Here is a 17123-nt window from a genome sequence, read left to right as displayed (position 1 = left end):
ATAAGGGGTTCACTGTGTACAGTATTGGACATGATGGCAACTTTAAAAGTGACACATTTAAATGGCATTACATAAGTCTAGATTAGGGAGCCTGTTTTAATTGCGGCCGTGCTTTGAGGAGCAGGGCTGTGTAATAGGAGCTGACAGACATATGATATGAGTCCTGTGATCACTTATTAGACTATAAAGGCTGTGGCTGCTCCTCTCTGCTCTGCTCGCCCTCCCATTCATTTACACTGTGATTGACTGTTTTATTTCGGGGACAGCTCCATTAGTTATATTTCGATGAGTGGTCGTTCGTCAGAGAAAATTATTAAAAGTAATCATCTCATCCGGGTTGTCTCACTCACTCACTCTCACACACTCTCTCTCTCTCACACACTCTCTCTCTCTCTCTCACACACACACACACACACACACACACACACACACACACACACACACACACACACACACACACACACACACACACACACACACACACACACACACACACACACACACACACACACACACACACACACACTTTCTGTGTGTAGGTAGGTTCCTCTGATCACCCAGTGTTCATGTTCCATCATTGTATATGTTTGTTTAACCCCTAAAACAGACATTTGCAATTGGAGGAGGAAGGGAGACTTTTTCCAATGTGCTTGTGGTTTCATACAATGCATATGAAGAAAAAAAAACCCTCAGTGCTCGTATTCAAAGGATTATTTTTAATTTCCAAGTGTGTCTGAGACAGTCCCATTTGCATAGAGCCTGTCTCAGACACACTTGAGGATGATGCTCATTCACAGACTTGAATAAAGACAGATTTGAATGCATCACACTGGCACACACAGATAACTTAACATAGTATCATTACTTTTGTCAATACTTCTTTCATGATACTGTAGCTATGCAGTATAAGGCAATGGAAGAGCCAGACCACAAAATAAGCGATTTACTAGTATGCATTCACTATAGCACAATTCAGAAATCACAGTTTGGGTTCTCGGTTCAAGAAGTGTAACTAACGATATAGTAAAATATAAATGCTATTAAAACTTTAAGATAAGGTGTAAATCCTCACTATTAATAATATATTACAGTAATACTAGCAACTAACTCCAAGCTTTAGGCACAACAGGTCCTCTTGTCTGTTCATGAATCCATCCATTGCTGTAGATAAAATGTCCTTATCACTTCTTCTCCAGGCCGAAGATCTCTGGGCTCTCAATGAGGATGAACTCCACTATCTGGTTCTGATAAACCATGTTGACCGCCATGTTCCCACAGTCCAGCTCAGGCCACATGAGTGTCGGGCCAAACACGATGCTGATGCCTTGTGTCGACATCAGGTTTTTCCGTGAACACGTCAGAATCCTGCAGAGAGATAATGGTTAAATTATCTGGGAAAATAAGAGAGAGCTTGGATTTAGATGGTTGAGATGGAAACAATGGGATATTAACTCATGAGTCACGAAACAAGGTTTTTCAAGTCAACATCAATGATCATCACAAAAACAGACATCTCATTGCCACCGGAAAATGGTGGATCATTTCTGCACACATTCAGTAGATTTGTTAGCAAGGCTGATTTTTACCCTTGAATGGCCCCTGTTGAAAACATCTCTTATTTCAGTATTGGTAACTCTGTATATAATTTGTGCACCCAGCTTTGTGTATTCAAAGATCCAGGTTCAGCCACAACTAAACCTCTCACTTCATGCCACACATTCAGCACCGGCAGTCAACTGCGGAACATCTATTGACTAGAGGTCGACCGATTATGGTTTTCAACGCCGATACCGATTAATCGGGTGATTTTTTATTTATTTGTAATAATGACAATTACAACAATACTGAATGAACACTTATTTTAACTTAATATAATATATCAATAAAATCAATTGAGCCTTAAATAAATAATGAAACATGTTCAATTTGGTTTAAACAATGCAAAAACAAAGTGTTGGAGAAGAAAGTAAAAGTGCAATATGTGCCATGTAAGAAAGCTAACGTTTAAGTTCCTTGCTCAGAACATGAGAACATATGAAAGCTGGTGGTTCCTTTTAACATGAGTCTTCAATATTCCCAGGTAAGAAGTTTTAGGTTGTAGTTATTATAGGAATTGTAGGACTATTTCTCTCTATACGATTTGTATTTCATATACCTTTGACTATTGGATGTTCTTATAGGCACTTTAGTATTGCCAGTGTAACAGTATAGCTTCCGTCCCTCTCCTCGCTCCTACCTGGGCTCGAACCAGGAACACATCGACAACAGCCACCCTCGAAGCAGCGTTACCCATGCAGAGCAAGAGGAACAACTACTCCAAGTCTCAGAGCGAGTGACATTTCAAACGCTATTAGTGCGCACCACGCTAACTAGCTAGCCATTTCACATCGGTTACACCAGCCTAATCTTGGGAGTTGATAGGCTTGAAGTCATAAACAGCGCAATGCTTGAAGCATTGCGAAGAGCTGCTGGCAAAATGCACGAAAGTGCTGTTTGAATGAATGCTTATGAGCGTGCTGCTGCCTACCACCGCTCAGTCAGACTGCTCTATCAAATCATAGACTTAATTATAATATAATAAACACACAGAAATACGAGCCTTAGGTCATTAACCCCTCTTGGGTAGGGGGCAGTATTTTCACGTCCGGATAAAAAACGTACCCGATTTAATCTGGTTATTACTCCTGGCCAGAAACTAGAATATGCATATAATTGTTTGATTTGGATAGAAAACACCCTAAAGTTTCTAAAACTGTTTGAATGGTGTCTGTGAGTATAACAGAACTCATATGGCAGGCCAAAACCTGAGAAGATTCTATACAGGAAGTGCCCTCTCTGACCATTTCTTGGCCTTCTATAGCCTCTTTATCGAAAACAGAGGATCTCTGCTGTAACGTGACATTTTCTAAGGCTCCCATAGGCTCTCAGAAGGCGCCAGAATGGGGAATGATGACTCTGCAGTCCCTGGCTGAAAAACAGTAGCGCATTTGGAAAGTGGTCGATCTGAGAACAATGACACGGGTGCGCGCGTGCACGTGAAGACACCATTTTCTTCTTTCAGTCTTTGAACGAAAACAACGTCTCCCGGTCGGAATATTATCACTATTTTACGAGAAAAATCGCATAAAAATAGATTTTAAACAGCGTTTGACATGCTTCGAAGTACGGTAATGGAATATTTTGAATTTTTTTGTCACGACATGCGTCCGCGCGTCACCGTTCGGATAGGGACCTGAACGCACGGACAAAACAGAGGATATTTGAACATAACTATGTATTATTTTGAACCAAAACAACATGTGGTTGAAAATACTGCCCCCTAGCCATAACAGGTTAATCTAACCACATTGTCCGATTTCAAAAAGGCTTTACAGCGAAAGCAAAACATTAGATTATGTCAGGAGAGTACTTTGCCAAAAATAATCACAGAGCCATTTTCAAAGCAAGCATATATGTCACAAAAACCAAAACCACAGCTAAAAGCAGCACTAAACTTTGATGATCTTTATCAGATGACACTCGTAGGACATTATGTTACACAATACATGCATGTTTTGTTCAATCAAGTTCATATTTATATCAAAAACCATCTTTTTACATTAGCATGTGTTGTTCAGAACTAGCATACCCACCGAAAACTTCCGGTGAATTTACTAAATTACTCACGATAAACATTGACAAAATACATAACAATTATTTTAAGAATTATAGATACAGAACTCCTTTATGCAAACGCTATGTCAGATTTTAAAATAGCTTTTCGGCGAAAGCACATTTTGCTAAATTCTGAGTACATAGCTCGGCCATCACAGGCTAGCTAATTTGACACCCACCAAGTTTGGGGCAACCTAAACTCAGAATTACTATTACAAAAATTGGATTACCTTTGCTGTTCTTCGTCAGAATGCACTCCCAGGAATCCTACTTCAACAACAAATGTTGTTTTGGTTCCAAATAATCTATAGTTATATTCAAATAGCTCCGTTTTGTTCGTGCGTTCAGGTCACTATCCGAAGGGTGACGCGCGAGCGCATTTCATGACAAAACATTTGAAAATATTCCATTACCGTACTTAGAAGCATGTCAAATGCTGTTTAAAATCAATTTTTATGCTATTTTTCTCGTAAAATAGCGAAAAAAATATTCCAATCGGGCAACGTTGTATTCATTCAAAGGCTGAAAGAAGAAAAAAATGGAGTAGTCTCGTGAATGCGCATCTCAGTCTCACTGTCCCCAGGCTGACCACTCACAAACTCTGCTGCTGTTCTTTGCCCAGAGACAGCAGACACCCCATTCTACTTTCTGGCGGATTTATAGAGCCAATGGAAGCCTTAGAAAGTGTCACAGTACAGCACAGATGCTGTATTTTCGATAGAGATGCAACAGAAGGACAACAAATTGTCAGACAGGGCACTTCCTGTATGGAATCTTCAGACACCATTCAAACCGTTTTAGAAACTTTAGAGTGTTTTCTATCCATATCTACTAATTATATGCATATTCTCGTTTCTGGGCAAGAGTAGTAACCAGTTTAAATCGGGTACGTTTTTTATCCGGCCATGCAAATACTGCCCCCTAGCCCCAACAGGTTAAATCATCCCCCGTTTGGCGAAGTTGGCTGTCTTTGTTAGGAAGAAATAGTCTTCACACAGTTCGCAACGAGCCAGGCGGCCCAAACTGCTGCATATACCCTGACTCTGTTGCAAGAGGTGACACATTTTCCCTAGTTAAAAGAAATTCATGTTAGCAGGCAATATTAACTAAATATGCAGGTTTAAAAATATATACTTGTGTATTGATTTTAAGAAAGACATTGATGTTTATGGTTAGGTACACGTTGGAGCAATGACAGTCCTTTTTGCGAATGCGCACCGCATCGATTATATGCAACGCAGGACAGGCTAGATAAACTAGTAATATCATCAACCATGTGTAGTTAACTAGTGATTATGATTGATTGATTGATTGTTTTTTATAAGATAAGTTTAATGCTAGCTAGCAACTTACCTTGGCTTCTTACTGCATTCGCTTAACAGGCAATGTAAAGCAGGTGGTTAGACCATTGGACTAGTTAACCGTAAGGTTGCAAGATTGAATCCCCGAGCTGACAAGGTAAAAATCGGTCGTTCTGCCCCTGAACAAGGCAGTTAACCCACCGTTCCTAGGCTGTCATTGAAAATAAGAATGTGTTCTTAACTGACTTGCCTAGTTAGATAAAGGTGTACATTTAAAAAAAAAAAAAAAGATCGGCAAATCGGTGTCCAAAAATACCGATTACCGATTGTTATGAAAACTTGAAATCGTCCCTAATTAATCGGCCATTCCGATTAATCGGTCGACCTCTACTATTGAATCTAATGTATCTGAATAGGGAAAGTTATTAAATAAATCTGGATGGAGTTTCAGTGTAGAGAGGAGGTCTGGAGAAGGTTTGGGGACTGGATAAAACGGGGGCAGGAAATTAAGAAGCACATGCAACTCTTGTACATTACATACATGCTGTACGATTCTATGCCGCAGTGAGGAAACTGTAGATGATATTCTCTACTGTACGATCTGCAGTGACCTGCTTTTGTTTCACTGTACAGATTTCCTCGCCTTCTTCCTTAGCCATAATCCATTAGATATATATTCCATTATCTTGACATGAGCAGTATGCTATGCAGGGTGTATATGAGGACTCAGTGGTTGTACTTTCTGGAGAAAGCACAGAGAACGTGATACAGGGAGGCTTTTTGAGAAGTATTCTTCCTGAGCTGAGGCTTGGCTGTGGGACAAAGACCCAGGCAGGCCCAAGCAGTGGGACCCACTCCGCTCCAGTCTCTACTCCCTCTGTGGAGGAGGCTGCTGCCCACAGGCCTCTGGGCCCATTATGGAGTGAGGCCTGGAACGGGATGGAAGGGCTGTGGTGTGGGGCGCATCTCCAAGCTGTCAGTGGGATCTTGACGGAGCGTTCTGAGGTGGGATGGGGTCCCTCCGTGCCCAAAACGGATCCACACAGGGCCTCTCAGCAGATAATTGCATCCAAAAGGTATTGTCAGGGTGCCAGGCTTAGGCACTGCAGCGCTGCGGCATCTGAAGCTGGTCTTTTGGAAAGCCCTAAGTGATGTTATCTATGGCTTACATGTCATAAAACAAAAAGCAAAATAAAACAACAGTCTGCATATTTTTTCCATTGCCTAAATGTAGTGCACATGTATAGTAAGAAAACACACTAAAAAAGTTCAATTTTATTTCTTTACCTTTTTCCCCAAAGTATGGAGTTAGTATTCTTTGTGACAACTACTATAATAGTTAAGTCAACATTTTATTTATTTATTTCACCTTTATTTAACCAGGTAGGCAAGTTGAGAACAAGTTCTCATTTACAATTGCGACCTGGCCAAGATAAAGCAAAGCAGTTTGACACATACAACAACACAGAGTTACACATGGAGTAAAACAAACATACAGTCAATAATACAGTAGAAAAATAAGTCTATATACAAAGTGAGCAAATGAGGTGAATTAAGGGAGGTAAAGGCAAAAAAGGCCATGGTGGCGAAGTAAATACAACATAGCAAGTAAAACACTGGAATAGTAGATTTGCAGTGGAAGAAAGTGCAAAGTAGAAATAGAAATAATGGGGTGCAAAGGAGCAAAATAAATAAATAAATACAGTAGGGGAAGAGGTTGTTGTTTGGGCTAAATTATAGATGGGCTATGTACAGGTGCAGTAAGCTGCTCTGACAGCTGGTGCTTAAAGCTAGTGAGGGAGATAAGTGTTTCCAGTTTTAGAGATTTTTGTAGTTCGTTCCAGTCATTGGCAGCAGAGAACTGGAAGGAGAGGCGGCCGAAGGAGGAATTGGCTTTGGGGGTGACCAGAGAGATATACCTGCTGGAGCGCATGCTACAGGAGGGTGCTCTTATGGTGACCAGCGAGCTGAGATAAGGGGGAACTTTACCTAGCAGGGTCTTGTAGATGACCTGGAGCCAGTGGGTTTGGCGACGAGTATGAAGCAAGGGCCAGCCAACGAGAGCGTACAGGTTGCAGTGGTGGGTAGTATATGGGGCTTTGGTGACAAAACGGATGGCACTGTGATAGACTGCATCCAATTTATTGAGTAGGGTATTGGAGGCTATTTTGTAAATGACATCGCCGAAGTCGAGGATCGGTAGGATGGTCAGTTTTACCAGGGTATGTTTGGCGGCATGAGTGAAAGGTGCTTTGTTGCAAAATAGGAAGCCAATTTTTTATTTAACTTTGGATTGGAGATGTTTGATGTGAGTCTGGAAGGAGAGTTTACAGTCTAACCAGACACCTAGGTATTTGTAGTTGTCCACATATTCTAAGTCAGAACCGTCCAGAGTAGTGATGCTGGACGGGCGGGCAGGTGCAGGCAGCGATCGGTTGAAGAGCATGCATTTAGTTTTACTTGTATTTAAGAGCAGTTGGAGGCCACGGAAGGAGAGTTGTATGGCATTGAAGCTCGTCTGGAGGGTAGTTAACACAGTGTCCAAAGAAGGGCCAGAAGTATACAGAATGGTGTCGTCTGCGTAGAGGTGGATCAGAGACTCACCAGCAGCAAGAGCGACATCATTGATGTATACAGAGAAAAGAGTCAGCCCAAGAATTGAACCCTGTGGCACCCCCATAGAGACTGCCAGAGGCCCGGACAACAGGCCCTCCTTAACGTCTAGCTGATGTTAAGGCAGATATACAGGTATGCAAGAGCTCAATCAGGATAGACATCTAAGATGGACTGACACTCATATTAGGGATAGTCCGTCTAAACAGTTGATTTCAGTGCTACAGTATATGTCAATAAAACACGTGTCTGGAAAGGTCACGATCAGGCTGTATCTCTCACCAATGGAAATATGCCTCTAAATCGTTAATCATGTGGGATGGTCAACATCTTGCTCTGCCACATGTCATTATAATATCGACCCGGCGTGTTCATGCCATGCATATTTCTCAAGCTCATTACTAAGAGAAAGGCATGATGATGATCCAACCTGACATAATCATTATGAATAATTATCCTCATCTCACTTTAAGCCAAAAAATAATATTTTCCATAAAATATGCTATCATGCTACAGTGTCAGAGCGAATCTGTATCAATGTACTGTGGTAATTTATGTATAGTAATAATGCAATAGTGCTAGCTTTAGCAATACCAATGTAGCTAGTACTGAACAGTGTCTCCCTGTGCCATAATGCTAGTAAGGCACAGAACACTGGTGTCTTGGAAGGAACTATATTGTTAAAAGAGTGCCATAATTGATTCCAGACGAGAGCACTTACGTTCACAGGTGGGAGTGTAATTGCAGGAAGTGAAATTCACTGCCACCTATTTATCGGTGCTAGCAAAGCAGAATTAGAGATTTACTGTCACCGCATGCATGTGCTGTAAGAGTCTGGTAAAATATATATTTTAGGGGATGACTGGGAAAACAAAGTTTACTGAACGCACGTACTTGAGGTGGACAATATGATGTGCAAGTGCTTTTTATTTTATTTTTGACTTTCTAAATACAGTTGTACTCACCTGATGAATAGAGTTTCTATCCATGCATTTGCCATTACTGTAGGTCTGTGTCTTTGCATGCATGTATGTCCATGTGACTAAGTGTTTAGGAGTGTGTCTTGGAGTGAAACCTGATTAAAATGTGTACACGCTATAATTTCCTATTTATGTCTGCAATTAACCTCAGCCCTGTGCCTGTGTACAGTATATCACTGTTCTCTGCCTGTCTGACCATCAGCGTTTTAACTTAATTAGAACACTGCGATGATCTAAGGGTCTGGATTACCATGCCTAATGGTTCACTAATGATTTCAAATAAGGCGACTCAATTATTAAAGTAATTCCACTGTATATTATTATTATTCATTATTAAAGTAATTCCACTGTATATTCACAGAAGGAATACATCACCTTACTCAGTTCTCAGGATCATTCTGCCTCGGCACAATGGAGACTTGTATAACTTAGTGTAGACTAGCTATTCCTCATCTCCTCTTCCTCTGACTACAACGGCTACAACCTCTAACACTAGCTATACTTACAGGAAACAAAATCACACTTCAAATACTTAACACCCAAACTTGCAAGTAATGACTAGTCACCAACACCCTGGCACAGTGTTTCCAAAAAGCCATGGTGGCATACACAGCTCATATCAGCAATGTCCATCCTACCCTACCCAGAGAGCTGACCAGAGGGGACTCGTGATTTGATCTGACGAATCATTGATGTCTCCTACATGAGCTGACGTGCACGGCCCAAGATGCCAATGGTAATTAATTAGCATCTAGTTTCTCCAGGCGGGGCATGACAGAAAATGAGAGCTGGACCATGATGGGGTCCCCTCCTTCTTCTCCACCTCCTCCTCCTCCTCCCCTCCTTCCCTCCTCCTCGCCTGGAAGGCTCCTCCTAATTGGGTCAGGATCACTGACTCCTTCAGGATCATGGGACAGATAATAAATTGAGGTGGGGATGGGAAGAGAGAGAGGAAGGGGCAGGGAGCCGGAGGAGGTGGGGTGAGGAGGAGAGGGGATGGGGGGGTGCTCTAAAGCTCGAAGGTTGAAACTATAAGTGTCAGTCTCGTAAAGTGAACAGACAGCGCCCCATTTGATCTGAACTAAAAATACCCCATGGGACCAAACATTTGAGTTGAAGTGTTGAAAAGTTTCCAAGAAGCAAACATCTTCTTGGTGCACTATGGTTAAACAACACTGCATTGTATCATGGCAGTTGAGAGCCAATCATAACAGCTGTCCTAGACAGACCTATGTCATCCATTCTGGTTCAGCAGCACCCATTGATTTTGATTCCTCTCCTAGCCTCGGCTATGGCTACCTATCACACCTATAGAGGTTTGTTTTCCACTCTGTAGTAAGGTCAGCGGGAATTGAAAGCCCATGGATTTATTTTTAAAGCCCTTGTGGTAAATGGTACCATGAACAGCAGTGACAAAAACACTTACAAAAAGGAGAATAAATAGAATGGCTAAGTGAAGGTACACTTCAGAGAATCTGGTTTCCTTGACCACATCATCACAATGCAAGTACACAGCTCGATATTGAAGCCAGACCCTATGGATTGGGGGAAAAGGAACACTGGTTCCACACAGGCAGAGAATGAAGCCACAACAAAGCAGTCAGAAAACTTCATAGACTCCTACATTACTGAAGGCACAGCCAACCCAGCCAGGACCGAAATAAAACCGCTCAGTGAAGCCTGGGATCATAAACCACTCTTCCTTCTGGAATAAAAGTTGTTTAATATGGGAGGCAGGGACACACATTCACACACTCTGTAATCTCATTTGATATCCTCGATAAGGCAACATGCACCACTGATAAGCGTTTGTCAGCGTAAACTTCGTACTCTCATTCTTTACCTCTAATTGTCTTTATAAGATTTCTTCAGTGTTCCCCCTCTTTTTGCTCTCTGGCAATCTCTGAGAATGTTTTATACACTGTGCCTGTGTGCCCTCCAATGCTGCTATGCTCTTCTCTTTGGAGGAAAAAAGGCAAATAATAAATAAAAAAAATCACACATGATCCCAATTTACTGTGGTCTGGTGTGAAATTTAGATTAGGCAAACGCATCTAGCCTATGAGAAATAAAGAGTGGAACTGGAAGTGAACGCGGTATGGAGCGAGACAGAGAGCGAGAAAGAGCGAGAGAGAAATAAGTGAATTAGAGCTAAACCACATCAATAGGTAAGGGTGTGGTAGCCAAAGTCCTGGATCTGGTCCCTAGGGGCCCGTTCTCCTGCCATTCTGTCACATGAGACGTTCTGGCTTGATTATTTGCATGGTGAGAGGGCAGGGAGAAGTCATTTTGTGGTGGGGGCAGACTTGGAGGCACTGCCTGGGATTTACTCTGTCCCCACAATCCCCTCGCAATGAAACCGTGTGAGCAAAACAATGTGTCAGTAACATTACTTCACTCAGTCCATTGATAGTTTTTATGAGGATATTATTCAACATATTCTATTATGCAAAGCTGCATAAAGGAGCTGCAAAGAAGAGCTGAGAAGGACTGAGAAATAGGATAGAAATGCCGCTGTAACCATTCCTTGAACTAGGTGTGTCATTGCTGAAAGAGAGAGAGGGGGAACGAGAGGTAGAGATAGGAAGATAGAGCGAAAGGAGAGAAAAAGAAAGAGCCAGAGGAGGGTGGCAGAAAGAGAGAGAGAAAGAAAGAGAGAGATAAAGAGAGATGTTTTGGGGTTATCTCTGCCGGCAATTCTGCATGGGGATATGAATGGGGGATTTGGACTTATTGAGGGACCTGGCATTCGAAAGCAAACAGACAAACACACACACGTCCTCTGCTGTAGCCAAGGGGTATGTTCCAGTTAGGGAGGGGCTCATCAATCTAAAATGAGTCATTTGGCCTCCTGTGTGGGGTGGTAAATATGGAGAAGGGTAAGATGGATAGAACACCTCTCCTGGGACATGGGTTTAGCCATATGGCCCCTTTAGCCTGTCCAGGACAGCCAGAGTGGACCGGGGCCAGGCAACTTGCACACGCAGGCAGCACTGAGGTCATTTCCCCCTGTCCTGCACACATGGGGCCGGGATGCCATGGTCGGGTGGGGGGAAGGGGGATTGGAGGGTCATACGTAACTTTCTACAGAGCTTGATGTTTTAGTGTGACCTCTGAGTCACCCTTTACTGTACGTTTGACCCTCTGTTGTCACTCTACTTTTTAAAAACACTGGGCTAATAGAAAAAATACTATTTATGAGTTAGTAGTACTACTACTGTAGTACTGTAGCATTCGCCTACTGCATTCTACAATGCATCCGAATTCTGGACATTGAATACAACATGTTCTGGCGGTGCTCCAATGACATTAACAGGCTGTGAACTTACTTCTGCAGGTGTCTGAAGAGTACTCTCATGGTGTCCTGGTTGGGTTTAGGGAGCTGAAGTACTAGCTTCTTTATCGCCTGCACCTTCTGCTTGCCAGCCTTCGTCTCTGTTCAGAAGGAAGATTTGGAGGAATATCGTTAAGTGGCAACACTATAAAGATTGATTATCCAAATGTAGATTTTTGTCTGATTATTCACATTCAATTCAAGAGTAAGTGAGACTTTACTTAGTTTTTTTAATGGATGATCATTATTGTTATTACTGGAAACCATTAGAGCCTTTCTGTTACTGTAACACAACACTTGGCTGACCAATTAGCCATCCCAAGGGAACGTCCTAGTCTCCAAAGGGGAGTCAGATGGGCCCTTACCCATAATGCCTTATATAGATGGCAAACTGTTTGGCGACATTGTGTCTGACCTATGACCCTTAGAAATTGGTAGCATCCATCATGTTGTGCTAGCTGATGGGTAACACTTAAGACCGGACCTCCTCTCCCGATACACATGCCTGCAGTACACTGTTCTGTAATGGGTAAGAGGAATACACCAATGAAATCTCTCAAACAATGTGCATGTCTTCCAATTAGACTTTATTTGATTGTAATCAAACCAAATAGAAACCTAACACTATGGTCAGATGAGTTAGATTATCCCAGGGAGAAAATCCTCGATGATTTAGTCCTCATAGGGGCCAGGCCAGGCGAGGACGTCAATACAACCAGTCCAGGGATCAAGCTCCTTTTCCACCCTGAATTCCACCCCAAAACAACTTCGCGTGTTATTAATCTGAACAGATGTTTGCTTTCTGTATTGCTACTCCATTTAGGAAGAGTTGGGGAAACACATGTGAATGTGTGTGTTTGTGTTGATGTATTTGCTGAAGAGGGAGAGAGTGAAAATGACTTGTAAAATAGTTTTTGTTATAAAACAAGACAAATCCAGTCCTTAATCCCTGATAAATATGACAAGAAACTGCAACACTCAGTAACACATCTATAGTCCAAAAACTGTCCCACCCACTGTGGCACTATAGCCATGCAACACCTCCCATCCATCTGTTGAAACCTGCTACCTGTTTTTTTATATCGACATCCTGCAAAGAGGTGACAATAACCTCATGCTTGCTCTACCCTCCCCGTACTCACTGCTCAGCATCCTTCTCTGACCTCCAGAGGAACCCACAGGTTAGGTTAACACTAATGGCCTAATGGAGTCTACTCAGCTCTGCTTGTTCTCATTACCCCAGGTTGTTAGCAGACAGAGCCGCAGAGCGAGGCGAGGACAATGTTTGGCCCCCTGTCTGTCGTACCGTGGAGGCTCCCCTTGAGCACGGCCAGAGCAGATGTCTGCGTGTACACCGAGCTGGCACAGGCACAGGTGGCAGATGCCCACGTCGGGTGCCAACCCTGCCAGTTGGGCACAGATGGACAAACCCGTTCTGGGAGAGAGAGTAGGGCCCCTGACCTTCTGCTCTAGGTGAGCCTAGCCTGAGCTACGCTCTGCGCCGGCCCGGCAGGATGGAATGTGTGGCAGCTTTCCCTGCCCTGCCTGGCGGACAGGCTGTGACTCTGAACAGAGTTTTCCTGTTTAGTTTTTGTCCTCAGTATTAACTATGACTGGAAGTTATCACTGAGATTATTTGAATTGACTAGAGATGACTCACTCTGAAATAGATCAGGCGATAGATCTGTTAAGTGCAATGCAGAACTGTTTATAAGAGGCACCTGCTGCTACACAACTAATCAATAGTAGGCCTCACCCTAAAATATTTAATCTAGTCTACATTACTGGCACAAAGGACATGATTCATTCATTACTTTGCCGTTGGTGGCTGACATATTGGAGATGCCCCTCAGCTCACCATTGTGGACAGATGGCGAGGACAGTGTCATTAATTTAAAGCAGGCTGAAATGCCCTGTTAGGATTATAGCATCTACATTTGCTGATTCACTCCTATGTACCACACACTGAAACATACAACCTGACCCAAAAGTCACACAGGATCATATAATATGGCACTGGATGAGCAATGAAGCCAGATGAATACGGGTAATACTGCTCTTCACACAAGTACTCTAAACCAGAATATCATTTTCAGCCTTCTTATAAATGAAGCTCTGATTATTTAATTGACTGAGCTGACTTTTGGCAACCATAGCAAGCATAGAACATTAAGTGTGGTACCATTTCCTGGAAGACCCAATTTCCTTTTTTTGCAAATCCAATATTGTTATGAATCTGGCATGGACAGGAGTCAAGCCTCTCAATGATGGGAACCATCTCAAGGGATAGAGCGTACCCCACAGAAGACTAAACGAACATTAGTCATGTCAACTTTAGTCCCGGGCCGCAGCATTATGCAGCTTTCGGGCACCTACAGGGGATTGAGTGATTTATGAGCTGCTATGACAACAGACCATTACAACTCCCCATCCAGGTCTGTATACAACAACACAAACAAACACGGCTGTGCCAATGAAAATCAATACTGTGTATGGGGTGTAACCCATGGAATAGTCCTTTGATCCCAAACAAATATTTAAGAATTGCGGATCTGTATAGATTGGAACAAGAAGGTAAATGCCAAACAAATGCATACAAACTTTTTTTAAACCTGTAAGTCTGTAAGCCTACAAGCATTTCGCTGCACCTTTTATACCTGCTGTAAACTGTGTATGTGACAAATAACATTTGATTTGTTTTGTTTTGAGGTATCAAGTTGGGACAATAAGATTTATGGAATTGTAGACATTTTTGCATTTGTGCAAAGTTACTTTCCTAGTTATTAAACATTCGCAATGTAAATCTTAAAACCCAATGTTAGTAATTTGAGAATGTCAATAGCTGTATATTCATAGAGATTTCTGTGAGAACCAATTACTGTACAATAGCCTCAAGTTTTTCTTCTCTTTTTGATTTCTGATAAGTGTTTCAATCGGTGACACAGTGACTAGATACACATTCAGCATCTAAACCTCTGTGTATATAATCCCATTATAAACGGGGAAATGTATTTTGTTTCAGGAAATCTAGCTGTACAACCTCATCTCCAGGCTTAGTGTACTGCATGGCTCACTAAAGCCCCGTCAAGGCAAATATTAGCAGAAAGCAAATAATCCTGCAGGTTGTGATTAAGATTTTAAATGGATCCCAATTGTGTGCTTTTGGTTAATGAATAACAAAGTCTTGGAGGATGGTGTCTGTAATTTATTAAACATGAAAAGCTCCTTGATGAAATATAGAAACTAGATATTTTTGCATTTCAAACGATTTGCATGGCCAGCTTACTTCGCATGCAAATTTGTTTTAGAGCGTTATAAAAAGAAATGAACTAATAAGTACCATTGAATGCCCCCGTTTCATAAAAAGGTAGTATCTTCAAGTATCTTGATCAAAGGTAAAGCTTAATTATGAGGAATTATTCTTCTCAAACTGAAACATTACCTACCAACTTAAGAAGTCTCAGCACAGTAGCACAGAAGTGCAGAATTTCTAGATCGTTTTTTCAAATTTGTTCAATCTTTAATTGCATATTCATGAGTGCTTTGCACCACATTCCCCGTTACAGAAAATACACAAACATAATTAATACTCATTATGAACACAGGTCGTAAGTTAATAATCCATCTGTGATTATGATGAGTGCTCTGTATGCTCTCAATAAGTCAGAAATAGAAACAAACCAAACAATGTCAAACTAATAAAAACAACTCCTTTGTATGCTACAGGACTTGTTGGGCTCTGGGCTCTCTGCCTTTCTGTGATGTGCGCTTTGTATTTGAGGTAGACTATAGAATGCTATTCTTTCCTACTGTAATGGTGATTTTATCAACTAAACTACACCAGATCATAAATATGTGCAATTATTTACATGTAAATGACGTGTCTCTTTGAAGCTTGAGAAGTGGTGTGTAACCCAAGATGACCTGGAGATAGCGCTGGACTGTACCATTTTCCAAGAAAATATGCATCTGATGAACTGGCCCAATTGTAGTCTGGCCCTTCCTGTAGAATATCACCATTATAACCATTTACAAACGCATTTCAAACAGATACCAAACACTATAGAGAAATGTGATTCTCTCTTACGTTTGTCATGTACAGGCATTTTGTCTTCCCTAATCTACAGTATTATCATAAATACTGAACCCACATTGGTAAAGTTATTGCTTAAGTGGGTGAATCAACCAACCCCAACTGAGACACAATAGATTCCCTCGATTCTCTCTGCAGTAATGTTTTTCTGCTGTGTTTCTGTTTCTGTGTCAGTATGGTGAATAAATAAGAGCCATGTATAAAACTGTGCTAGCTAGTTAATGAAGAGAAAGTCCCTGGCTTGGTGGAGATGCGGAGGGAGCAGTATTTAGACTTCTCTCCTCGTCTGTGTGGCCCAGTTACTAACTCACATGACTCCATTTCCATGGTTACTGAGGGCATAGACAAGGACCAAACAACTTGGGAAAATATGCATATTTTTCTAATTAGCATTTTAGAATTAACAGCAGAAGAATTTTAAGGATGCCAGCCAATCTGAAGTTCTGGGAGCCAAAATTTTTAATAAAATCACTTATGTTAAGAGAGTTCAAATCGTTGTAAATATCAACAGTTAAACACACACATGCATGCATACAGATAGCATCCACTGAGCCATGAACATGTGACATCTTAGTTCTTGTAACCAGTGTAAAAATGTCTCAACCCAAGACTCCGCTACTCCCCCGAAACATTTACACTTTTACGGCAACACTATCAATGCCGCCACCATCCTCTACAAAACTATAGAAGCAGTGCTCTAACAAGATCAAACTCAATTCATCAGTGTTTGCATTGATTTGCTTGCGAAACAAAAAGGAGCGTTTGTCTGCGAGACAGGTGGCTGGAGATTCCAGATACCCCTCTCTGATACTGAGGCCCACATGAATAATAGAACGTGGTAAGTTGGTGCCAGGATCACGGCCTGCAAACACAGCTGCTCCTCTCAGCCTTCCAAGAATGAACAGCTCACTTGGAAGGGAGACAGGGAGACAAGGCCTGCATGGACACCACCTGAGGACCTCAGACTGAACAACTAATCAAACCTACGGGGCTGAGAGGGAGGGAGGGGAGGGAGGGAAGGGGGCATCTGTTCATACAAAAGTAGAGAGAAAACAAATGAAACAGGAGACCAGAGAAAGAAAGAAAGAAAGAAAGAAAGAAAGAAAGAAAGAAAGAAAGAAAGAAAGAAAGAAAGAAAGAAAGAAAGA

At 41.8% G+C, this 17123-nt stretch overlaps 1 protein-coding gene across 1 annotated transcript in view; it reads right to left on the bottom strand.

The window, feature by feature from the left end:
- Positions 1-696: 696 nt before the first annotated feature.
- arhgap15 (Rho GTPase activating protein 15) overlaps positions 697-17123 on the bottom strand; it is a 51036-nt gene continuing 34609 nt past the window's right edge. The window contains exons 12-13 of the mRNA XM_014173506.3: positions 11878-11983; positions 697-1365 (exon numbers count right to left, since the gene is read on the bottom strand). Of these exons, the coding sequence (XP_014028981.1) occupies positions 1182-1365; positions 11878-11983 (290 nt within the window). The 3' untranslated portion in view covers positions 697-1181. The remainder of the gene's footprint in view (positions 1366-11877; positions 11984-17123) is intronic.

This window comes from Salmo salar, chromosome 25 (genome assembly GCF_965601325.2).
Source record: "Salmo salar chromosome 25, fSalSal1, whole genome shotgun sequence".
Taxonomy (NCBI): domain Eukaryota; kingdom Metazoa; phylum Chordata; class Actinopteri; order Salmoniformes; family Salmonidae; genus Salmo; species Salmo salar.
Note: the sequence above shows the minus strand (reverse complement) of the source record. Positions and strands in the feature narration are given on the sequence as shown.